The sequence below is a fragment of the Rhinichthys klamathensis genome, unplaced genomic scaffold, assembly GCF_029890125.1.
Source record: "Rhinichthys klamathensis goyatoka isolate OS25496 unplaced genomic scaffold, OSU_Roscu_1.1 h1tg000088l_1, whole genome shotgun sequence".
Taxonomy (NCBI): Eukaryota; Metazoa; Chordata; class Actinopteri; order Cypriniformes; family Leuciscidae; genus Rhinichthys; species Rhinichthys klamathensis.
The window spans coordinates 20,874-47,785 of record NW_026606628.1 but is presented as its reverse complement, the minus strand read 5'-3'; the positions used below and the strand labels follow the sequence as shown (position 1 = coordinate 47,785).

Genomic DNA, 26,912 nt, shown 5'->3' with positions numbered 1-26,912 from the left:
ATCTTGTTACTATGGTGAATCTGTTTGGGGTGAGAATGCTGCCATTGTTGACCGACCCGAAAAATGTGTTCATACTACGTAAACACCACATTTTTGTGTGTCAAAGACTGATTCAGTTTTCTCTGTTGGCCACTTTTCCACTTGTTTTTCTTTTGATCTGCCTTGTTTTCACTCTTACTTTGCACCAGCAAACTAGGGTAAACACAGGCTTTGGCACCCTGAGCCTGTGTATGTGTGTGTGCTCTCTAAATAATGTGTTTGACTTGACCACAGCAGAGTAAGTATGTGCAGATGTACCCCTCCTCCACCATCAGAGACGCATGCAAATTGCCTTTCACGTGTTGTATCTATGAGCCAGTACTTTTTCACATCAGCACAATCTTTTTATTTGATTTTTTATAAAGCACAATTAAAACAACGTAATGTTGACCAATGTGCTGTGCAATCACACAATAAAATTACACAAATAAAATGTACTTTCAGACAAACAATGACTAACAACATCTGTTAAGAGCCTCTTGCCAATTAGCCTACTGAACCAAACGTTAATTCAAGTAATGTAATTTCAGGATTCATTTAAAATAACCTAAAGAAGGATCCAGTCTAAGATGTAGAGGTAGATTATTCCAGCGCTTTGGAGCAACCTGGTCCTTGAAATTACTTATCAAGCATCAGACGTCCCCTGCAGATCCAGGCACAGTTCTGCTGACACAATGTAAAATTAGACTATTTTGTGGTTGACAGCAACATACTGTAAATGAGTCTCAAATATCGAGTTTTTAGTAAAAGTGAAGGTAATTTTTGCACCTTTTTCTTTTTTGAGTGGATCAAATGGGTCGGACGTTGGCTCAACTGACAGCAGAAGATAGGATGAATGTTTAAAAGTTCTTTTGTCATTATTTTTTCAATTCAGTTTGGAGGCATTAATGGAAATCCCACATACCCCACCTATATGATGCAAAATTTGCACCCTGGAATTGTTTTTCATACACTGTTTTAAATTGATATGTATATATATATCCCTAGCTATATAAATAATAAAATGAAACAAACTTTTACAAAAGACAAGAAAATATTTTGTTGCTGATTTCAAAAGATGTGGGTCCAATCTAACTCTATGGTATTTTGCTTGTATAAGTTCATTTGTGACTTGGTAGAAGCTAGTATAATTAAACAAATGCCAACATGGACAGGTTGTGTGATGTATCATCATCCTTTAAAATCATAAAAAAACTACGAAAGGTTGAAATAAGACCCAAACTACATTAAATATGAGTAATGTTTGGTACCGTGTTGATAGCAAAAGCTGGGACTTGATGAGTTGGAAAACCATAAATGTTCGGCTTGAGCATGTTTTAAATAATTGTCTTGTTAGATTAAACAGTGCGTCGCTGGATTTTATCTGGATTTTTATCCAATAGCTTTTCATCAAAAACCATATTCTGGACATACAGTATTACACTTACACAGATACTGGACATCTACAGGCCAGCAACCTTTTCTAAACCCACAACTATAGAATAAAATATAACATTTATTACCTTTGTACCAAATTTTTTTTAATATCTCTGACTTTTTTGTTACTTACTAGATGAATCAATTAAGATTCACTCCAAGCGAAAGGAAGTCTCTCCCGTTTGATTGAAAGTGAATAATCACAGGCTTTGTCTAAAAACCTCAATCTCACCCAGTGGAAGAATTAAAATGCTGAAAGTGCCTCTAAAATATTAACTGCTTGTCCGAGAGCATTCCCAGACCGTGCTCATCTACAATTTGTTTGGTCATAAAACCAGGAAAGGTATGAAGGAAGAAACAGAAGTGCTGCAATCTGAAATGTCAGAGAGAAATCTGGGACGATGGCTACAGAATATTCCGTTATACTCACAGTTCTAATGGAATATTGTACAATGCAAGCATAAACACACCAATCTAACCCTCTCATACTGTATCTATGACCTTCTGGCCTGTAAGCCTAGCAAAGCCTGTAATGGTCATAACAGATATGCCTGTACTCTGAGAATGATGTGATATGTGTGGGAGACCTGTGTGACCCCCTTGAGTCCTGTCCGGCTTCACACCATCCATCGATTCTTCATTACAAGCGGAAAACGGGCATTGATCAGAAGGACCCCTGGGGAGCCGCACGGAGTGATGATATCATCCGCTACTGTTGGTCTCACTCGAGAGGAAATCTAGCTGTGAGGTTAGACGCGTCCATTTGTCAAATCTATCATGGAAAAAGACCCACGTGGAGAGACCGAGGGGGAAGCTGCGGTGTAAAATTGTTCCTTTCATAGACGTTCGCGTCAGTCACGAGCAATTAAGAGGCTAGTGCGTTCACACAGGGCTAGCATACTGTAGAATCACTACTGTCCCCCGTGAGGTTACTACAGGAACAAAGGCAGCTGTCTCCGTTCCCCAGCTGGAGACGGTGGGGTGTCCCGGGGTCTGTGATCACTGCTCTGCATGTGCCTGGAGTTGAGAGGTCTAAAAATGCTCTCGAGCGATCATCAGTTCGGATCTCCTTCATCACAGAAGACAATATAGAGACGTCACCAAAGGCCTTGGCTCACCTCGCTGTAGTAAGAGTGAAGCTAATATATATATATATATATATATATATATATATATAGTCTTGAAGCCTCAGGGATGTTATCACTCGACTGAATTAATAAAATACCTGGGATGAAGGAGAATGGAATATCCATTCCTTATGTATTAATATGGTGATTATAGACAATATCAAAAACTGGAATACTGTGCCCGAGTGAGGAAAATAGAGTGTAAAGTGTGGGGAAGAAAAACAGATAAAGATGAAAGAGAGAGATAGAGAAAGAGAGTGGTAAAGGATAGAGAGAATCATGACTTCAACCTGCTCAGCCCTGCTTCTATACCCATGTCATTCAGTAGAGCATGCAGCTTTGCTGATTGTATTACAGATATATCATGATAAATCAACCCATGCTTATTATATTTATTCCATAATAATCTATTTATAATTTTTAGGAGCGGGACACATCTGATGCTGTGCCAGGGAGGCGTGGAACAATCTGATGAATTAGGGTGAAGCTGGTACCGTACGACAAGTGAGACGGTGTCTTTCGTATAAGCTCTGAGCGGTACCTGTAAACCTGGATAAATTTACTCTTTTGCATTGTGTCTGGTGCTTGTCATCCACCTGATGTTTCAGAGAGCTCTGGATTTCATCACATTCTCTGGCAACAGGATAATAACACAATACTACTTTTAAAGATGAGCTACGGACATAAAGTATGTTTCAAAAGTAGAAAGCATGATTAGTGCACTCAAGATGCTGACTATGTAGGCAGCTCACTAGTACAGTTCATGAGTGGGAAAAGACAATTACACTGAACAAAATTATAAACGCAACACTTATGTTTTTGCCCCCATTTTTCATGAGCTGACCTCAAAGATCTAAGACTTTTTCTATGTACACAAAAGGCCTATTTCTCTCAAATATTGTTCACAAATCTGTCTAAATCTGTGTTAGTGAGCACTTCTCCTTTGCCAAGATAATCCATCGACCTCACAGGTGTGGCATATCAAGATGCTGATTAGACAGCATGATTATTGCACAGGTGTGCCTTAGGCTGGCCACAATAAAAGGCCACACTAAAATGTGCAGTTTTACTGTATTGCAGTATTTTACTGTGTATTAAAAGCACTGATAAAAAAAAAAAAATTCATGTAAAATGTGTGCACTCTGTATTGCAATGCTAGCTTAGCAACATGCTAGCTTGAGTTGAGTGTCCCATGCTGCTTTAAACACTGGCTGCCTGCAAAGTGGCATCCTCTCCTTTAGTAACAAGTACTGTAACAACTTTTCCCACCTCCAGTCTCTACAGAGAACTGGAAATGCTGTGGAGGAAGTGTTTGCAGTGACAGCGTGGCTGGACTATCAACACTGTTTACCGCGTCTCTGTGTAATGAGAGAGAGTTGATGCTAATGTGGAATAAAGCAATGCTGAGAATTGGCCATGCCTTGGGAGATGAGTCATTTTAATCAGACACAATGTATGATGGGAAAGAAAGAGGGATCAAGAGAAGGGGAAATGGAATGAGAGAGACTAACATCAGTGATCATCACTATGTTTCATATGTACCATGATTTTGAACTAGCTAATCAGTCCTCAGTCAACTAGCTTTACTATAAAAACAATCATACTTGTGAACCAACTTCAAGCCAACAATATACCAGCCTAAACCAGCCTGGACCAGTATGGAAATTCATGCAAGTATGATCTGCTCTTTTCAGATGGGTGGAGGAGGAGGAGGAATTACAAACCAAGGAGGAAAGAATGGATGAAAAAGGAGGTTATGACAGAGTTAAAGGAGAAATGAATGGAAAGATGAAACATAAGGGTGGTGGTGGCAGACGAGCAGACTAAACTTCATGAGGTCAAAGTAGAAATCATGTAGTGCAGCCAGTTTTCAGCAAAGTGTGCATATAAACATCTGTCAGTTAGGACTCAGAGGAATGCCTGGATATGATCCCTGAGCTGCATAATCATATCTGACAGGGAAAACGCTTCAGGTTAAATAAATTAAGTATGGCGCTTAGCTGCTGATGGAGCCAGTTTGTGTCCAGTGGAAAGATACTGAGCTGTTACTACCTTGGGATCTACATAGATCAAATAAATAGTCTGCCCACAGTGACTATACCACAATATGTGTGAAGGGTGAGAGCTTACGATGCATACAACACTATCACATCACACACATCCAAAACAAGAGCTGTTATAGAATGGTATTCTCATCAGAAAAGACTGAAAAATGTGATCATGTGGTAATATCTAAATTAATTAATTTCATTCAAGTCAAAAATCTAATTTAACATAACTGAATGATCCTTTGTACATTCGTTTACAAGAACAAAACTATATTCACGGGTTAGCTCATGCTGTATGAAGGCAGGGTTGAATGGTTGTATAGTCTAGTCTAGTGCAACTGTCTCACTCCACCCTGCCCTCCGTTGTAAGGGGGCTTTTACACTGGGCTCGTTTGCTGCGGTCCGAGCCCGAGCGCGTTTGTTCCCGGCGCCCCCCGCAGCGTTGGTCTGGTTTCACACACAACTTGATTCTATCGAACCCTGGTGCGTTTGCGTGCATATGACGTCATCGCAAACGTGCATGGCGCATGATAGAAAACAGAACGCGGGTCAATATTGTGCTTTTTAAAATTAATTCGCTGCTATTATGCGCAGTTGAGTGAACACTACAGGTTTACTGTGCGTGTGTCACACAAGGTGGACTTCTGCTGCTTGCAAACGGACTCTTTTTAGGAGACAGTGGATTTCCAACTTTGTTGCCCTGATTCCACGCGCAATGCACGAATACACTGCACGCAGGCTCACTCTCGCTCATATCCAAGGTAGGCTAAATCATCAACACTATCATCCCTTACAAGCGTTTTATTTAACTAAATAGATCACAATAAGCTAAAAACGCATGCGCAGGTTACTTTACTTCCTGAACAAGTGCGCACCCGAGTCCGTGTTGCTTTCACATTCACGCGAACCGCAGCACGGTTCGGGAGCAACCGAACTCAGACCACCTCTTCCAGGTAGTCTCGGGTTCGGTACCCCAGTGCGCACCCGGGTCCCATGACAGCGTTCACATTAGCGATTTTTCATGCGAACCGTGCCCCATTCCGAACTAAACTGCCAGTGTGAAAGCCCCCTTAGTCTCGACGACGCAACTGAATGATCTGTCCACTTCACAAAGAGTTTGTTGTAACACCTCTCCAGTATGGCGTCACGTAGCAGTTTTCTCTTGCAATGTGAATGGAAGAATCAGAGGCGGCTGTGTTTAAGCATGTTAATGGATAGATCATTTTACAACTTGTTTATTAAAGAAGTGCTTGTGTTTAATCGGCATTAACAATTGTTAACATTAACCCCAATAGAACTCGATACTCCCAACTTTGTCCTTAATTCATCTCCCTGGCCAAGGGACAAAAACAATAATCACTAGAAACAGCAGGGAACAAGTCAGGGAGTTTAAAGTAACAAAAGAGCTAGGGAGATGATTTTAGCCAAGAAAAGTCTGGCTTTGTGTTAAACAGAAGATGGTGATATATAATTTGTGCGTTTACGAGGCATAACATTTACAGATCAGGCATAACAGTAGCTTCCTCCATCTTTGTTTACAGCACAGAAATCACAGGCTGTAAATAACCATACTTAACCTTTATGTGGTACAAATTTAGAGAGAGAAAGAAAGGTAGAGAATAGGGTCAGGATGGTGATTAGCTTAAATATTATATATACACACATACAGTGGCGCCTACAGCTGTACCACTGTGTACTATGAGAGTGCCGACTGACCTGAGAACATTTGCGTGCAAATATTTCAGCAGTTGTATCCCGTATTTCTGTCGATTTCAATCATTTGTTATTTAATCATTCTTTTGAGTCGATTTCTGACTTTTCAATGAATTGGCCAACCATGTTTGCAAAATGTTATGAATGGATTCTCATTCGTTCGGAGCGCTCTCTTACTTAATCATCTGAAGCGATTTCTCGTCAGGAAAAACAAACAGACAGTATCGAGAGAACAAACAGTGTTGGATGAAGTGGATATTCCCCATAAACAATTGAAAAAAAAGGCTATTTTTGAGAGTTAACTTTTTAGAAAATGTAGCTAGGCTACTGCTGTGCAATGAAAAAACGGTCATTCACACCGAAAGTGTTTTTGTGTCCACCTGTGATGCTCAGTTGTTGTTATATGTAAATATGGATGTATTTTGACAATTTTATTGCTTTTATCGATTTCGGGGTAAAACATGTTTAAAATTTGTCTGATACCTTCATTGTGCTCAGGTGTACCATTGCTCTCACTGATCGTTTGGTCCGAAGAGTCTCAAGTCTCATAGAAGTGCGTAATAGTTACATGAATTCGCTCTGAGCTTAATTTTTAACATGAGCATAATATGAAGCACAAATTAGTTTTTTTTTTAGTTTAGTTTAGTTTTCTTTACTATTTTCTTTACTATTCCAATCCAGAAGGGGGCGCACGGGGAAATCCCAGCACTGTTTTCTACCAGTAAAAAGTGCATAGGAAGAAGAAGAAACGATGATGATATATATTTACATCTCTCAGCCAGTGTTTCAACTGCGAAAAATATAAATAAAACAGCTTGAGAATAATATCTCACGTAGCATTACATTTCCTCAGGTATTTAGTGTCGACAGCATCGTTAGAGAAATGAACTCTAGAGAGAAGCATTTTGTATACGCACCATATTAGCCCTAGTGAAAAAAGTATACTTTATTGTATTTGAAATATATTCCCTTTTTCAATAGTACATTGCAAATATACAAATAAAAATTGTACTATCTTTAAATATATTAAAAGTATATTAGCATCATGCTTTTACCAATTTTCACAATACAACTTTTAACACACTTTAAAATAATTGCACTTTAGTATATTTTCTAAAAATATATTATATATAAGTGAAAATTCAGTTTATTTTTTAAAAGTGTATTTAATTGCACTTTATTAAAAATATATTTTAGGTATATTTTAACTGTGTGCAGGAAATGATCACTGTTACAATGCATTGAAAGTATACTTTCAAAATACATTATTAGACAAATAAAACTTAGCTATACTTTGTACAAAATACTATTGTATACTATAATGTACATTTGTTACTGAAGACAAAGTATGCAATTTGTAGAATTTGGAATATAATATCAAATATATCTCACCACGATAGCCTCGTGGGCAAGTGCACCGACATGTGCTTCGGGAGACTTGAGTTCGAGTCCCGGCTCATGGACCTTTCCTGATCCTCTCTCTCTCACCTCACTTCCTGCCTAGCTACTGGCCTATCCTAATAAAAGGCAAAAACGGCCAAAATATTTTTTTTTAAATAAAAATAAAAAATATATATAAATACACTTATTGTATATTTCTTATATGTTTCGAAGAGACTCGTAATGAATTTGTAATGCACAAATAAAGTACACTTTAATATCACTAATCGAACATGTTATTAGTCCCTACACAAGCATATACTTAAAGTATACTAAGTATACTTGAAGTTGATCCAATTTAGTACACAAAAGTACACTAAATACAACTAAAGTTATGCTTTACTACAATTTAAAAATATACAATTAACTAAAATATACTTCAAAATAGCACACTTCGAGTTAACTAATCATTCACACACTTGAAGTATACTGATAATTAGTAACATATTTTTTTTTCACTATAGGGATCCTATTCATTATATTTACTTAACCTGTTAGTAATGTCTTGATTAGGCTATTTAATGTATGTTTAAATAAATTTGTCATGAAAACAAGTTATGACAGTCACTGTGTAAATGATTCTATTTCAAAAATGGAGTTGAAAATTAACTTTATTATTAGATTTAGAAGGTAATGCAAAACCTGCCTTATGTGCAATTTACAGTACAAGTTTTATTTATTTATTTGTGTGTTGATTATTATATCTAAAAATAAATAACTCAATTTAATCATTTGGGCTCTGTTGTTAATTGCAACCTTTAATATTACAGTAATGGGTAATTAGTTTACAGCATTAGCTATGATAGATTTTTTTATTCTTAATAAATTTTTAATTCACATTTAATACACATTTGTTAAAAAAACAGTTTAATTCAAAAAGAAAAGAAAAAAGAAGCAATTTTGTGTTTAGTTTACTTCCCCCTGCTGTACCTAACCCATTCTGAATCGTGACTTCAATAGTTTGTGTACCGTTATATATATATATATGTGTGTATACAACAAAAATATGTATATAGCCATACTGTATGTCCGTACAGCAACATGCTACATCATCCAAAATATAGCTATAGTGACACCCAGTTAACCACCTACAACACTTTAGCATCTAGTTTTGCGAAGACAAACAACACCCACATTTTCTTCAAAAGATGTAAAAATCTAGTCTGAACATTTATAGCGGAGCAGCAGATGGATGTGAAGATGGAAGGTTAAAAAAGAGACGTCTGTTTTAAGTCTTAGATCTGGTTGTGCTAACCTGAGAACTACTGGGAAACTGTCCACTTTCCTCTTTTCCAAATGTAGCAATGTGTCTGATTCAATATGGAGTTCTGTTTACTAATGGACGCGCAAAGAAATCCCCAGTGGGAGGAAAGCACGGAAAAGGATGTGTGATGTAATGGAACGTGTTGCATCTTCTGTCAATCAAGCCGGGGTGGAGGGAAAAAGAGAGACGAAAATAACAACAGTAGGCTACTATCCCGTTCTCAAACCACTAAGGGGTAAGCAAAGTGCTGGAATGAAACACATATCAGACTTTCCTGTCTCTGTCTTTTGATCTCTCTCTCTCTCTCTCTCTCTCTCTCTCTCTCTGTTGCTGTGCTCACTGGAAGTGCTCAGTGAAGACACTTTCAACAAAAGCTTCTAAAAAATTAATGCTCCAATTTCAACAAAGGAATGTCAAAAGCCATCCCATAAATCTCTCTTTAAAAACACTTCTATGTATAATTAATACACCCAAAATGATAATAAATGCCAAAAGGACAAAGGGCAATATTCAGTGAGAAGAGTGAGAGAGCTGAAAGTGGCAGGTTGTGACAGGCTTTGTGGCTCTGCCGAGAAGGGTTTGTAAAACATGACTCATGAATGTCAGAGTCTTCAGTAGCAGCTGTTAATTCCCCCCGAAATTCGTCCCACTTTACGAAACACGCTTTAAAACAAATCCACCCAAACTGTGAAAAAACACTAAAACTCCATGTACCGTTATAATCCTGACCACGTTCTGTGCATTTCTGCTGCTGTCCAATAGAGGGAGGAGTCGACACAGCTGCCGGTGAAACACACGCTGAGAGCTCAAGCCTGCACGTTTTCATGATTCCCAGAAATGTGTGTCAAAGCTTTGTTTATTGGATATTTAATTAAAGTGAAGAGAGTGTGTGTAATGTCGACTAGAGCCAGACTCAGCAGGGCATCACGGAAAGGCCCAATAATCACTAGACAAGAAACATCAGCAGTCTTTTACAAAATCAACTCATTTTAATGAAGCCTCTACAGTTACGACTCATATTAAGCAGCAGAATGAATTTTAAAAAATCATTCATTATATAAAAGAAAGAGAACAAGATTGCCACGCAGCCTCTTTTGTGTGTACGAAACGCACCCTTATCAGCTTTGTTATACTGAACTGCACTGACTCTTTGTTTCTGCTTTTACCTCATCGCAAGGCTACGATGAATATCTAGTTTCTTAATCTCATTCAAAAATCAGCTGTGTATAGGGCCATGAAGCTCACCTGCAGTCCAGTTTCTCAAGCTCAAAGTGTGGGTTGAAGTTTAGGACGATGCGCTGGGACGGTTCGGGTGCCGTGATCACCCATCGGCAGTTCTGGTGGGGCGGATACTCCAGCGGGTACCCAGGTGTTGTGATGTAGCCTGCGTCACTGGCGTCCAAATGCCCACCACATGGCTCTATGGAGATGAGAGTTGAAAAATGTGATTAAGCTTCACTCAAATGCTTGAAAATGTGTTTTTAATGTATTTATATTCACTGAATCACATTAAATCATATTTTTGACTTAATTTGGATGCTACTCAATGGTCAATTCTCAAATTATTGAAGTGATTAAATACACGGGTCAATATGACACTAATGATACTAATTGACACAAAGGAAACGGCTGACCTCTGCTAGTCAATAAGCGAAGCAGTCATGGCTTACTAACTAAAAGCCTTTGTTCTGTGTTCGGATGTATAATACGAATCAACACAAACTGGGAAATCAAAGAATCTGTTGTGTATGTCCCAGTTGTCAACTGTATCACTGACAAGCAATCTGCAAACATTAGGACACAATCTTCAGTAGTATCTTCAGAATAATAACCAGTCTATCACACAGGAAAAACTATTCAGTGACAGGAAGTGTGTCTGCATAAGGTCAAAGGTCAACCCAATGCTGTGAGGAGTGTAGAGATCAGCCACAAAGACGTCTTTCTGTGTGGAAAGCGCATAGATAGTGCACTCATGCGCTCTCTCCCCTGCCTGTGTTTACCATTCTCTTCCTGAACAAGCCCTCGGCTCCCACAGCTCAAATAATTGATATGGCTCTCATTCATTATTGCTCTGATCGTAATATTGAGGCACAGCTGTTTAACCTCTGCTAGAGTGGTACGATTGTCAGCATGCACCGAACACACATGTTCGAGGAGAGGCGGTGTATGAATGTTTTAAGGTGCGGAGGCACTGAATGATTCAAGATGGCTTCGAGAACTTGCTTCAGGATATTTTGAAAATAATGTTTCATTATATGGACAAAAGCATTTGAAACATTCTTCAAAATATCGTTTCTCTGGGTTCAACAGAAGAAGGTAAGTCATAAACTCTTAAATATAAAGATTCCAAAAGAGGGTTTTCTCAGCGATGTCATATAGAAGAACCATTTTTCTCTAAAAATAATAGTAAAAAAACATGTTTTTCTTAGCGTGAAGAACATTTTAATAATCTAACGAATCTTTTGTGGAATGGAAAGGTTCCATGGATGTTAAAGTTTCTTCACTGAACCATCAAAGTGAATAAATAACCTTTATTTTTTAAGAGTGTACAGGTTTACAATGACATGGGGGTGAGTCAATTATGACGCAATTATTTTCGGGTGAACTGTTCAGTTAAAAATGTTAAACCAAAAGTACTACAATCATATTGGTAGTGTAAAGCACAGTCACCCAAAACTCAGCAAATAACAGCCATTCTATTCAGTGGGAATCTGTGGAATTCTGTGGTGGCGATTCCGTGTGGTCCTGCTCAGCGGTTGCAGTGCACCAGCAGTAACCCAGCAAGCAGGAACATACGGCATGCACGCTGCTGCATTTACTTGAAATTCACAACAAATACACCGCAACCGGCATGCACGGAGCTGATGTTCTAGCGTCACACATAGTGGCCCAGTGGGGACGCTGGGAAGGAGTTCAGAGGAAGCGAGAGCTTTGATTGACAGTTTGAGGTCTGTGGCTGGTTTCCACAGCACTTTCTGTGAACAATTACAACTCATCTGTATTGCACACTTGATCTCTCACACTCAGTCACCGACTTTCTCACCGTCGGAAAACAAGATGGATGTGGTGGGATGCGACCTCTTCATACCTTCCAGATTTACACTGCATTCAAAGCACACTGCAACTAAACCTGACTAAATGCATCCTAATTCTTAAACTCAGCAGACCACTCACCTCTGCTGGTGAGTGGTGCCTTGTCGGATATTGAATAGGGCGATGACATCAGGTGATCGCAACACAACAGAATTTCAAGTCACAACAGAAAACAAGACTTCAGGAAACAATAAATCAAGTTATGTACCACCAAACATAAAAAAAAAAGATTCCTGCATATACTGTTATTAGAGATTGGTCACAATGGTTGACTACTCAAGTAGTTGTCTAACAACAGAACACTTTTTCTAGGCTACTTTTTTAAAATAGTCAAATATTTAAATGTATCAATAACATGATTACATTTAATATATATATATATACAGTATATATATATATTAAAGAAAATGTTTTTAAAAAGTTATATCGATTTAAAAAAAAAATAGTTTTAGATTTTTAACTGTAACCATGTTGTGCTTTAGCTGTTAAACAGTTTACATCTCTGGAAGTCTTTAAATACATCCCTTCAAAAGCATCACCGCTACACGCACACACATGCAGATGGTCGTCTTCGTCGTTGTGTCGGATCTCATGCTGTTTCTGAGTGTCATACACACTGCGTTTTTAAGTCAGCATGTCAAGTTAAAAATAGATCAAAACCCTGTGTTCTGTTCCTGTTCTGTTGAGCCCAGTCCAGCTGTTTCCAACACAACAATGTGTCTTTATGTAAATGCATCCCATCCGAATCTGAAACAAACTAACTAGTCGTTCAGGCAACCCACTGACTAGTTGAATTTGGAAAAATGTAGTTTTGCACCAAACACACTTCCTGTGGGCTGCAGTAGAACAATCCCAGCATCATCACTTTCTCATATGTTCCGGGTCGATTCGTTTGTGTATGCGTGTTCTAGCAGAAAGAAGAGGAGGGTCGACAGGCTGATAGGTCTCATTAGGAGGTGTTCTTCCTCCCTAAGCACTGGACCTCAACAGAACCGGCCTGACAGTGCAGAGATTCATTTCCACTCTGAGCAGGGAAAGCGACAGATACTGCAGTAGTGTTGTGTTGCTGTGTGTGGTGGCCTCATGAATTATAGTGTCTGTACTGCTAAAGGAGTCTATCCATCTACAGTCTCTGCCACATGCTATCCCAGCAGTACGCAGCCCTGAAGACTGGGCCGAAGTCAACACCCAGTGTGTGTGACTTTGGTTGTTTTTGCCATTCTTGTGGATGATTTACATTTGCTGTGCACCAAATACAGATGAAGGTGGTGTCTTGGGGAATGGAAACATTATTTACGCTGAAAACATAGAAAAGGTTGTTGGTTTTCCACATATCTTTTTAAAAGTGCACTCCTCATCAAAAAGCTTTACACATAAAGAAATGAACAGCACTTATGTTTAAAATGATGTCTGCACGCATGAGACTGATAATAAAAGCTAATAAAAGCTTTTTAATTTTACATGGAACAGGTCGCCTCGTGGGGCAGACATGTTGAGATCACATGACCACCATGCAACCCTTGGTTTTGAGACATTTTAAAATAATTTTTAAATACAACTATCATTTTTAAATAACTATAACTACTAGGAGTGTTGCGTTTTACCGTAATTAATGATAATCATGATATTTAAAAATGAAATATTGTTATTGTGTTCACTAGGGGTGTTGCAATATAATGGTGATAACCATAAACCATAAAATGAAAAGTACAGTGTTAAACTCTCACGTTATTTGTTAAATTCATACTCGATGCCAGACCGACAATCTTCGAACAGAAAGTCCACAAGCGAGAAGTAATAAAACATAAAACAACTTATTATTTGTTTAAGATTTTTGTAGATATTACGATATATTGTTATCGTTAATTCTTTTGGCCATGATAATCATGTAGGTAAAAACCTGATATTGTGACAGCCCTTATAATTACGAACAGTGTATTTCTAAAATGGCATCATCAACTAAAAAAATCCTACATCCATGCCACCAGGTGTCAGTATAGGTCCAAGACAACTGCCTTACCAGCCAGCGCAACAAACAAAAAATTACTGTGCGCACTGTAAATTGAACTATAATAGTTGGATAAATAAATGAAAAGCTGTCCAAAGTTGGGCTCCGTGTCGGCTCGCCCAAAAAAATCTCAGCCCATGATATTCCGCCCCACACTACAGTAGTACGTCCCACTGTTCAATAGAAACTAAATCTACTAACAGAGCTCATTCGATTGACAAAATGAAATCTTGGCTGAACCAATCAATAGCTTTGATTGTTGCTCAAATCAATAGTATCTTCCATCCTCACTTAGCATAAGACTCAGCACCAAAATGCTCACTATTCGGCACAACCCCAGTCAGCTTGGAGTTCTGCTGAGTACACACAACAACAGTCACAGATCTCATCCTGTCAGGGCTTCCGGTGTCGGCACTTTGTCAGTTCGCACAACCCCGCTCTTCTCCTCTCTTCATATACGAGACGTCTCACCCCGCCTCACTTCCTGCAGGATTGAGGAGTCTGCCGGTGGGTAGGCCTGCCGCCGGCCCCCTCGCTTTAGGGCCATAAGTAACTGTAAACGGTGCTGAGCAGGTGGGTGGGGGAATGAGAATGGAGCTGCATTATTTATGGGTTTCTTGCTTGTTTTGAATTTCATCCTGATAGCACTGTTTCAGCACTTTTCCAGCGCCTGCCACACGAGAGTGAGTGAACGAGTGCCTCTGCATTTGCTGGAGCGAATACAAATATCTGACCTTCTTTTAGCTGATTTACAGGCCCATTTTCTGCTGAGGGAGTGCTAATATTACCCATTACACGAGACGGAAAAGAGAAGAAAACAGGGCAGTGAGCAGACATGACAACAAACCGCTGTAATTTACATAATGGCTATTGTTGGTGGAGATCCTGTGCGTTTACCTGTGCGTTTGCCATTTATAATCAAACTGATTATAAATGGCAAAAACTAATGTGATACCCATCACTCAAACTGAAGCATGTGTTACTGCTTGGACGCTGTTCAATGGAGAAACTTTACCGGTATGTTTCACCAGAGGTGGCATACTCTGCAAAGGGCATCGGAATACGTGCAATCTGGAGAGATTAGATATGGAATGCATCGCCTTGGTCTCGTCTGTGCCACTGGTATCAAACTCAGTGTTAGAGAACAGAGGATTGTGGTACACTGAGTACCCTAAACACACACACAAAGAGGTTGCCAGAAGTCCACATCTGCCTTTCATCAGCGTCAACCGTCTAAAGGGCTCAGAGGAGGTGCTGCTGGACGAAACCTATAACGCTACACACACACACAAAGTGAAGCTCTAACAGACTTAAAGCAGGTGACTCACATTAAGAGCTGGATGAACCACTCGAAAGTGAAACTCAGAACCAATCGCCTATAAAACCAAAGATGCGCGCATGGAAAATGAAATAAGCTCGGGGCCACTGAACAGCAAAAAAATGAACACGACAAATGGGCTTAGCAGGGATCCGTTGAAACTTTAAAGAGATCCCATTCACTCTGTACGCCACGGAAAACAACCAGCGCCAGGAGAGAATTGCTCTCATATTCCCTCCGAAATTCAGAATGACACGCAGCGGTCTCTATCAGGATACTGATGTGTGCTAAACCGCGATTGCAAAGCAGCTACCCGTTGAGTTTGCCCCAGTAGCTGTAGTTTCTCTTGAGTGTGTTGAGGTTCTGCGGGTGGTCAGGTGTGTCTGCACAGCTGCATAAGCATGTAATCAATCGCAGCGTTGCCTCCAGGCGCAGGTGGCCAAGGCTTTGCCAACAACATGCTCATCGCGCTCGTACCAGTAGGCGCACCAGGAAAATATGGAAGAGCATCCGGACATGCTGTCTTTCAGGCTCAAACATGTAGATTCACACGCATCCGCATGCTACCACCACACAAGGCTCATCTGCTCTGCAGCCACGGGAGAGGAGCTGGAAAATATCAGCGCCTGACTGGCGGAAGTCTATACGGTTTCTCATTTTCACTGAGTGAACGGCTGCTGATGAATAGCTGATATTTAATCGCAGTGATGAGACACTTAGAGCTCTGTCGTTCTGTCTTATTACATTCTGTCCGCACTAGAACAAGAGGCTTCAGCCCCCCCATCGTCTAGCGTGTGCTGAGTCCAGCTCACTCCAGCAGGGCTTCCTGTCCCAGCAGTAGATGGTTAAGCCATTCTACCTCTCTCAAACCCATTCATCCATCTGATTCAGACCGTCTGAAGCTTAACAGGACTAATTAGGGCACTGTTGTTGAGTTGGAGAGATAGCTGGGCTTTTAGAAGGACCCCTGTGGAGAGCTCTCTCTTGGATCAGGTGCAGATCCTAACGCAGATCTGTTGGGTCTGGCAGCACTGTCATCGACATTTGGTTGGAAAATCAGCTAACGCTTGTCCAAAAAAAAAACTTTACTGGAGGAAAAATGTTTTAAAAGAGTAAAAAGGAAGCAACAAATTACCAAACAAAACTTCAAAGGAACGGCTTGCCTAAAAATTACACTTCCGTCTTAATGTATTCACCCCTATGGCTTTCTAACATAGAACAAAAAAGGACATGTTTGGCAGTCTCCATTCACTTTCATTGTATCAAGTAAAGATGCAATAGAAGTGAATGGTGTCTGAGACTGTCAGTCACAAATGTCCTACCAAACATCTCCTTTTGTGTTCCAAGGAGGACAGTTTGAAACAACATGAGGGTGAGTAAATGATGACACAATATGTATTTTGGGTGAACTAATCCTCTTATAAGTAGGTTATATCGTGTGTTCCGACAGAAAAATTACTCACAAGTTAGTCATGTTAAGATCTCAGTAAATCTAATGAGAAAAGTAACAATTTTGTGAGGATGCTGGCAACTACATATTGTTACATTTATAGTAAACGAATATAGAAACATGCAGCATTTGCAACAGAGACTGTAAAAAAAGAGTTACAAAAATCATGAGAAATATATAAATATTTGAGACACAGAATGGTCACGTAATAGGCTACCTATAGGCCAATATTGAAAGCAAAAGGTGTAGAATACTACAACAATAAAAATCCCCGTTTGGCATTATCAAAGACAGAAACAAGAGACCACGTTGACTTCGTAAAAGCGAAGTTATCATTTACACACGTTTATTCAAATAATTCCCAGATTTCGAGGTTAGCAGCCTATTCCAGATTTTCCCTCAATTGCGAAAATAATGTCACCGTTACAGGATTTCTGTAGAAATCCTGATGTATCGGTGATTGAAGTGAGTTTTATCAGTCAGGCATGTTAATTAAACTCTCAGTAAAGATAGTTGGCATGCAAAACCTGTCTTTCAAATCGAGGAGCACCAGCGAGGAGTGTAAAAAAAAAATTCAGATAAAGTATTAAAATATGAAAACCACAAATTTAATCGAGTATACACATGTGCAAACATATATATTACAGACTATAATTTATATTTTCATTATATTCTGTATTTGCGCTAATATTTTTCATGATAGTCGCTGGAGGTGCCTCATGTGCCCGCGGTAGCACAAATACAGTCGTCAAGACTAAGTAACCATGACACGGGAACACCATGACTAGAAAAACAACGTAAATTATGGGTTACGACTTTATAAGGTAAAAAAATACATATAGCCTATTGTATGTTTAAGGGTTTATCTGATAGGTTGTTTGATTTAGTATCCCGTTTGTGGTGTGAAGAGAATCTGCTGCGTAATTTACTCCGGAGTTTATCTGTGCGTTTTTGAGGGGGACAAAATACCCTGAATCTTTGAAAAACCCAAATAGAATGTATTACACAGCTAATTAGAAAACACAAAGAAGTGCTGGGAAAATGTGCGGTGGAGTCCAGTATGAAGCGCGGCGTTTGACGGAGCTCATGCCGAGCGCGCGTCGCCTCTAGCGGGCAAGAGACTGCCAGCACACGCGGTGAGCTTTCACCCATTATCACACTAAAACCTGCTGAAACTAGCATACGAGAAGCTCGTCGTTTTGATCACGTCATTTTAGTTTTCTTATTTGATGCTGTATTCGTTTTTTAGTTAATAATAAGTGTTAAATATGGCATAATTGCCGTTTTTGTCTGTCAGTTGTAATGTAACAGACCTGTAAAATTCAATATGACCGAAAATATCTTAAAAACTTAAATATATCAATAATATGGTCCCCGTGCCTTGTGCAATGTCACATTATAGCATACACATAAAATGGAAACATGTACTGATTCAGATAAAAACAAATAAACAAATGACAAATCAACAAAAACTTACCCTCCTCTCCATAAACTAATGCCGCACACAAAACAAGTAAAGATCCACAGAGCTTTGTGAATAAATCCATCTTTTCTGGGTGAACGTTCACCAGTGCGTGTAGAGGAAAAGCTCAAGTTCTTGTGATGTTCTTTGAAAATGTTCTTGTCCACTGATGATGTATCCACTTGTGTCTTGTGTCTGATAACAATTTCTGCCGCCTGCTTTCTCGATATCTTTCAAAATGCTGGATGCGTAAATTCAACCCAGACTTGGCCGTTTAACATTTCCAGTTATATCCTAAACAAAAGCAGCAACAACGAAAAGCGTCTGACTTTAAAACTAAACAACTTTCTCTTTAAAACCCAGAGTTCAGACCAAAAACATATTTTGGCTTGATTTCCTCGAGCTACAGCAGCGCGTGAGTGAGTGAGGTGAGCGGCGCTTTCTCTCGCCTTCAAATCCAACTGACATGAAGCTTTTTGCCGGTCTCGTCCCCACAGAATCCACCACCAAAAGCTCTATCTCGCATGGGAAACACTGGCCACGGCGGAAAACTGTCAGGAAAGTGCAGCTCTGATGAGGTCCTCCGTGCAGCCAGTCCGTAACTGAAGTCTTGTGATAGAGATACTCCACGCGCTGTCTCTTTGGCACTGCGCGTCTCTGCGTTTGAGCGCTGAGTCTTGCGCGGCAGCAGCATGTGGATGTAATAGCATTAAGGACGGGCGCAGCTATCGCATTACAGTCAGCACCTCGGCCCGCCTCTCCAGTCTCTGATTAAAGACCAGCCACTAGTCCCACAGTTACGCTATAAAAAGGCGAGCGAGGGAAACACAAGCGCCCACAGCCACACGGGCTCGTCAAACGCTCGTGGCTGTGCGAAACCACAGGCTGGTTTGGAGAGGTTCTTCAAGGTGGTATACGATGTGATGTACAGTATATATTCTGCTTACAATTGGTCACTGACAAATAATGATGTCCAAAATAATAAAATCCTTTAAAATTCTGGTTTAAAACACACGTTCTTAGCAATGCAACCTTTGTATTAGTGTTATTTTGATATATTTTTGAAAAATGTTAATATTATTTTAATTTTTTTTAATAAAGAAAAAAACATTTTTTGAAAAAAGTATATATGTTTTTTTTTCTTTTTTTTTTTTACATTTTTCCAACCAAAAAATGATTTAATCTCTTAAAAAGTTGTAATCATTCTGTTTTATTTTACTCTGCACAGTTACACCACCTAGATATTTTTAATTATCCCACAAAGTCCCACAGGAATGTAAAAATGACATAACCAACATAGAACATAAAAGAGGTCTAGAATAGATCTGAAGAAAAAAAACATTGAGTCACATCATTGAACGAAATATAGCAATTACGCAAGGGAACGTAAAAAGGAAACTGTTGTAATCATGATCATTATGTATAAGCTGCCATTATGTTCGACTGCTTGGTGCATGATTGATGTTAGAAACTCAACAGTTTTGATGCCCTCCAGTTGACTTTAAGCAGAAAAGTGAAAATGCTGAGTTGAGCCATGCATTAAGGCAATGTGCATGGTAATGCGTGGCTGAGATTGAATTAATGCAAATGCTTTTGACAGGAAGCCAAGGAAAGATCAACAAGGGTATAGGGGTCAAACCCTGAGCAAAAATACAAGAAACTGAACAATCCAATAGTAAACGTTCCATGACGACAAATGTTTGACAGCAACTAAAAACATCTGTTTTTCTTTCCTTGTGACTGATGCACTGTTGAAAACAATCACACACACAAACTCACAGTTAAAATAAGAACAAAAAGCAGAAGTTTGTGGTCGGATGTGTGGGACATTGAAGGAGAAGAGAAAGCAGATCTTGGGAAGAGCAATGTCCCTCTGGCTCTGCCCATGCATCCAGAGTCCTTTAATTTGGCCCTCTGCACTCAAAAACACACACGAAGACAGAAATGAGACACTAAAGTACAGCGGGAGGTTAGGGTTTAGAAAGAACGGCTAGAATCAACCTCACCAACCACACTGTGCACATCAAAGCTAGCAACCCAAACTCATAGATATGTTCTTGTGCACAGATCTCTTCATATCCACCCAACACTGGGCCAACGAGGGCCTCAATTCGCCACTAACTATAGTGGCTTTAATGACACAGCATTACCCAGCAGATCCTGAAATAAACTTCTCCATCTTCAACTATCCTGCACACGCGCTGCACACACTGTGACAGCAGGCAGCTGGGGAAGCACGGGGAAGTTTTTCTTAGATTTGATGCCTTGTCAGTTTCAGGTCATGTCTTATTGAAGTCAAATGGTTAGTCATGTGCTGTGCCATGTCTGAGCTGTTAATTCTGAGAATCAAGGAGAAAACAGGAAGTGAGGAAAACATGATTGTTTTCGCAACAATGGACTTCTTTTCATAATCACAAACCACTCAATGAGATGATTCATAGATCAGGTCGCAGTGCTCTTATCTCTCTGAGAGTGCCGACTCCATCTCTCAGCTCTTGAGACCACTGCACTATTTGACCTGGAGGCTTGGGCCTGTCAACAGTAATGCTTGATAAAGGTTGTTCTTTTTACACAGTCTTCAGAACAGTGTTGTGGTGTCACCTATCACGGATGAGGTCAGAGTTTGGGTATAGTGAGGGCTGGTCTTGGATCAGGGCGAAATAACAGCTTCCCTTTGAAGTGTTGACAGGCCTGGCCTGTGCTGTCCACACACACCTCGACCCACAGCAGACCTGTGATCATCCATCTTATTGGCTAATGCCAGGCTGAGCATGAGGAGATCAGTGGAGAACAGTGGAGCCTCTGTGCGTGGTGGTGGGGTTATCCACACTCTCAGCCTCACGGGGGAAGTGTTGAGTGTGTGTGTGTGTGTGTGTGTGAGTTCATGATGGCCATACAGGGCGGAAAGTCCCCGCTGCGGTCCCAGCAGTGGCTCCACTTCATCTTCTTACGCCATTTGAGCTTAAGTCCCGCTTGAGCCAAAAAAGCTGCCACTGCTGACACATCTGCTTGTTTACAGGTACCACTGTTGCCTAGACGTCTGGAAGGAAGAAAGTACAAGAAGAAAGTTACAGAAGACATATAAGCACATTACGTTACATCGTTCACAAACAAAGAATAAAGGAATAAACAAAAAGGTTAAAGTAAAAATCTGTGAAGTGCTGTAACCATCAAGTAAAAAGCACCTTTCTTGCCCTTCGAATCTACTTAAGTCATGATATACAGAAATTACAAGAAAACCGAGTCATGAATATCAAGAAGTTGTAAGGTTACTTTAAACAAAACAAGCATTTTTATAAAAATATCTCCTTATTGATGGACTGTCAATAAGGAGAGAATGGAATTAAATTAAGGAAATGCACTAAAACAAACAAAAAACTGTGAGGTGCGGTAAGAAAAAGCACAAAATACTTTTCTTGTACATTTAATCATGCAAGTTTACACAGCTTATATCATGATATAAGACTATAGAAGAATATCAAGTCATAAATAAATAAGGTTTTTTAAGGTTAGTCTGCTTGACTTGAACAAAACATGTATTAATCAAAATATAATATATATATATATATATATATATATATATATATATATATATATATATATATATATATATATATATATATATATATATAAAATAAATGAAGAGAGAAGAGCATTAGGTTAAGGAAATGCTCTACAACGCAAAACTGTCAAGAGGTGCAACCAGCAAGTAAAAAGTACTAAAATACTTTATTTATTTGCTCCTTGATTACACGTGAGTAACTCATGAATATCAAGACATTTTCTTAAGGTGAATCCATTTGACGTGTACCAAAGAAATTTGATAAAATGTCACGAATTTCATCGCAGTATGGGCTATTTTTAAAATAAGAAAATAATTAAGTATCATAGTAAACAAGCCTGTTTTTAGATACTTTCAAAACGTGCTCTTCAGCCATGTTTGACAAATATCATTTGGGTGAACTGAGTGATCTAGCTGTAGTATATTTCACAATCATATTGCTAATGTACGTAGGGGTAGCACTAAGAAGAAATTTAAAAATGAATACGACAATCCCGAAATCAGTAAGATAGCCAGTAAAGGGATTTAAGTGCCGGAGTTACGCGATTCCTCAGTTTGGTATTAGTCAGCATTCCTACAGCTTCATTCTCAACTCTTTGTAAGTTTGAAGGAGCTCTTTGGTAAGCCAGCCAAAACACTCCTGCAGCGGTCAAATGCACGAATGAGTTTCTCACTGTCAGTGGGACAGTGAACTGCTCTAGACGTATTGCACAGATTAACACCCAGATCCAATTACTCTTGGTAAGCAAGCCCTGGGGCTAAATAGTGTACCACAGCTGGAACCAGCTCTCTGCCCATATCCAATCTAAAGGAGAAACACCCAAAGTAGAGGAAACAACAGATACACAGGGCTAAAGTAGAACCAGAGTCAAATCTGTTTACTATGGATCTGATCATCAACAAAAAGAAGCTACCAGTGTTTGCATGGAAGATGAATAGCAAACATGGTGTCTGTGGTCTCCCTCACAACTCTTATCAACAGGGGCTGAAATCGTTGACTGAAACAGTGACGTTTAGTTTAGTTCGCGCTTCTCTGGTGACGTGTTTTGACTATATCAGCATCTATTTTGTGCACACAACGTGGATAATCTTCAACCGGTAAACGTGTCAGCTGTGTGGACAGTGGGGTGCACTTCACTGTGACCAAAAATGATGCTAGAAAAGAAATTTGTAAACTTAATTCGGCTGATATGTTGAGAGGCAGCTTGTTCCCCAAGAACGTTACTATGACTAGGTTACCCAGCTACTCATATTTAATTACCAAAACTTGGTAACACTTTATTTTAAGGTGGCGTAGATGCACGTAATTATGCATCTGTTGCAAGAAACTAACCCTAAACCAAACCCTAAAAAAATTATTTTGGTGCATCACTATTATTCACTCATGCAAAATGTATAATAAAGACTTTTACTCATATTGTTCCGAAGTAAACAAGACAAATCACAACCTTGCATTACTCATGTCTTTCTAAGTGAGTAATACAGCCACACACAGACAAAAGCACGCACATTGATATTCTCACTCATTAAACTCACCTTTGCACAGAAGAACAGTACATTATTATATAAGCAGCACATATACACTTGGCAACTCTCTAATGTGGCTCGGCTGAGACACTGTAGCTTTGCCTATTTACTGGGGACAAACACACAGCTCATCAGCCTGTCCCCATCTTCAGACGACTCTTTGAGTTATATCTTGCTTTTCTGTTTCACCCGCTGCCCACACACACAAACATTCACATCCAGTAATCACATCTATCTTCTCTGATCTGCCTGTTTGTGTACAGAAGTTGCGCTGGGTGCAGTAAACCTAAATCTGAACGCTGTAGATCTTAGGTCCTAGTGTCTGCAGGAGCGGACTTTTATTCCCCTATTTACTGCTGTGTGTCAGCTGTGGCCGCCTCCGGCGTGATTATCACTGCAGGCTGAAGCTGTGTCCTGGGGTTCATACAGAAGAATAGTGGTGGAGGAAACTGTAGTTCTCATTATCCACAAAGCCATCCAACTCCCACAAGGCCTTTTCGTCTCCATACGCTCACATTCATTTAAACCAGCCTGAAGAAATAGCTACTTACCAGCAGGAGCTGTGTGTGTTGGTCCTTGCTAATGTAACCTATAAACAAGGGCAGAATTGAATTGACCTAACGTATTTATAATGTTTAATGTTCAAGAAATCACAGCAATTAATGCAGTTATTTTGATCAGAATTCAGTAAATCCAACAGAGGACCTTCACAGCCGTCCTTTTATTTGAACTTAGTTGTCTTCAGATCCAGTGCAGTTCACCTTTGAACCATGAGGGGGCAGGTGTCTGCCAAGGGAGACAGATGAAAGCATGGCAGGATCAGGGAACGAACAGGAGAATTAAAGACTATTGATAAAACACTCACATCAAATTAAATGATAATGTGTACGTTCATGCTGAATCAAAAGAATAAAAGCGATGGGACGGTGTAATTTCAGTACTGTTTCAACCAACAGCAGGCTGAATTTCAGTCAAACCACAGAGGAACGAGAGACGTCCTTATTAAATAACAATATAATATCTAAACCTGATGAATCACGATGACAAATGATATTCAGTCGTCTCTAATTATCTTCACAATAGCTCATTCCTCAGTGCGTTGACACCCTCCTCCAGAATACGGCATTAAAGGCGGCCTGCCGTATATCTGTAAACACAATTTCCTCGTCTTTGATTTGGGATTTCATTTTGTAATAACTGGATATACCCATCTCTCACATATATGGAATTAACTGCTGGCAATTATTTGTAAGGGACTGAATGAGCTGTCAAATAACCAGAAAAAACAAGTAAAGTGCCTCTCTAGGTAATAGTTGTATACCTCTTAATCTCAGCTTTAATTACACAACTGCAGTATCTCAGAGTCATGAAACCCATGTTCACACACACATGCTGTAATTGAAACGCCTGGGGTAAGTGCAATCGCTGATGGGTTCTCCCCTCACCTCAAACACTGGTCACTGATAAGCCTGGGGGTCAGAGGTCAGGGTTTCTAACACTGATAAGGGCGTCTGTGGAATCCCATGGAGCTGATTATGATCTAAGCGAGCTTGGAGGCCAGGGAATGTGAAGGAACACTGATCAAATACGGAGGTCTCCTCCCTCTTACTCTACTCAGTCTCCTATGCCACTGCTTATCTACAACTCAGCATGAATGAGATGTTTGGCCCTCCAACAATTTTTTTCCCCTATTGAGTTTCTCTTAAATTACATGTTTGGAACTAACATTCCCTTCTGTGCTGAGGTCATTCAGTTGTTTACTGTAAATACCACAGTCCAGTAGAAGCCAGCAGGATGGACAAATAGGGGATTGTCCTCAGTGAAGAACGTCTTCGGGCTTTCCCCCATTCTCTGTGTCTTATCAGAAGCAGACCTCAAGGAACACAATCTGCAGTCATAATACAAAGACATCTCATTGTTTGATTGGTAAACTTTAGTGTTCTTGTTCATGAGGAAGGGGAACGACTTTATTGGCTGGATGAATATAGAGTGAAGCTATTTGGGCAGAAAAAGTCTTGACAGCAAAGTCTTATTTCACAACATACATCAGTGCAGGAACCACAGAGTGCTTTGATATCAGCACTTTTGTAATATATTCTTTGAGTTAGGAGTATAAATGAGGGGAGTTGATGATTGTGCGTTACTGTTTGAGATTAATATTTGCAGCGGTACCCCAGGCACAGCAAGCTTGCAAATTTGTACTTTCCCAGTCAGAAGCCTTGCGATCGTAAACATTTGATTAATCAAAAGTAAACACGTAAAACAATGCAGTATAAACCGAGACAGTAATCATGTGATTGCATAATAAATGGCATGTCAGGCGAATGTTGGATTGATGCAGCGAGCACATTTCTGCTGTGTGTTCATTGCGCGCCATCAAAGCGAGTCACCATTTGGGTAATTAATTTGAGTAATGAACACAAAAATTCACATCTGCATTTTTCTCTTGTTGGGTCATTTTTCTCTGGTCTTATGAGATGCAGTAAAATGAACTGTAATTGAAACACATGGAGTTTTACCCTGTTGCTGCAGGCTTTACATCACTGCGTATCTGATAGATTACAAAGCACTTTGTCAATTCCGATAGTCACATCACAATTGAAATGAATTGAATAACTACAATTTTCTAATAAATTGTTTTGATTCGGCCAAATGTTGCTGTAACTTTTTGGAAATTAAAAACCCCATATTTCACTCATGCTCTAAAATCAACATTACGTGTAGAGAAAGTCTGGCTGTGAAAGTTGCACAAGATTTATAAATACAAATATATAGAATTTCAGATAAAAAAAAAGTGTGTTAAATTAAATTAAAAGCAGTCTTACACAGTCTGCATTCTGTGGAACAGCGATCTTAAACCCTCTATTGAGGGCTAAAAAGACTGCCAATGACAATAAGACAACAGAAGATGCATGATAAAAGGGCACTTAAAAGTAATGATTCACTTAACAGCATTGTTTAAACTGAGCAGGGTGCTATGGCTCTCTGAGCATACACAGAACAGATAAAGACAGGAAAAGGAAAAGACCGAGGAAAGACTGCTTAGGATAAATGGAGTGATCGACTTAGTAAATATTTATATATAGAAACAGAGTAAGTGAAATAACGTCTAGGATCTAAACGTCATAGCTTTCAGATTTTAGACTTTAAGGATTGATTTAAAGATGTTAGTGTGGGCTTGAAGCTGAAAAAACAGGGGATGATGATGGTAATTGTGTGTGTGTGTGTACGTGGCCCTCAGATTCAATTTGCCATTGGAGTGTCAGTGAGATGGTTCACTGAGCATCTGATATGAGTGACTGATTAACTCAAGCTAATTGATTGAGAAGCGTCACACTGGCGAACTAAGATGGAGACAAGGGGGTCAACATCTGCTGCTTTCCCAGAAACCCCCCTGCTTTACCTTATCCCATTACCCCTCAAAACCCTCTGCTCTAATACCCAC

The 26,912-nt window shown here is 39.6% G+C and overlaps 1 protein-coding gene across 2 annotated transcripts in view; it reads right to left on the bottom strand.

Moving 5' to 3' along the window:
- nrp2b (neuropilin 2b) overlaps nucleotides 1-19,234 on the bottom strand; it is a 90,153-nt gene extending 70,919 nt beyond the window's left edge. Inside the window, exons 1-2 of one of the 2 annotated variants that reach the window (XM_056251663.1) lie at nucleotides 18,394-19,234; nucleotides 10,293-10,467 (exon numbers count right to left, since the gene is read on the bottom strand). In XM_056251663.1, the coding sequence (XP_056107638.1) occupies nucleotides 10,293-10,467; nucleotides 18,394-18,463 (245 nt within the window). In that variant the 5' untranslated portion in view covers nucleotides 18,464-19,234. The remainder of the gene's footprint in view (nucleotides 1-10,292; nucleotides 10,468-18,393) is intronic. The other variant, XM_056251662.1, reaches the window with a different exon arrangement.
- Nucleotides 19,235-26,912: the final 7,678 nt, after the last annotated feature.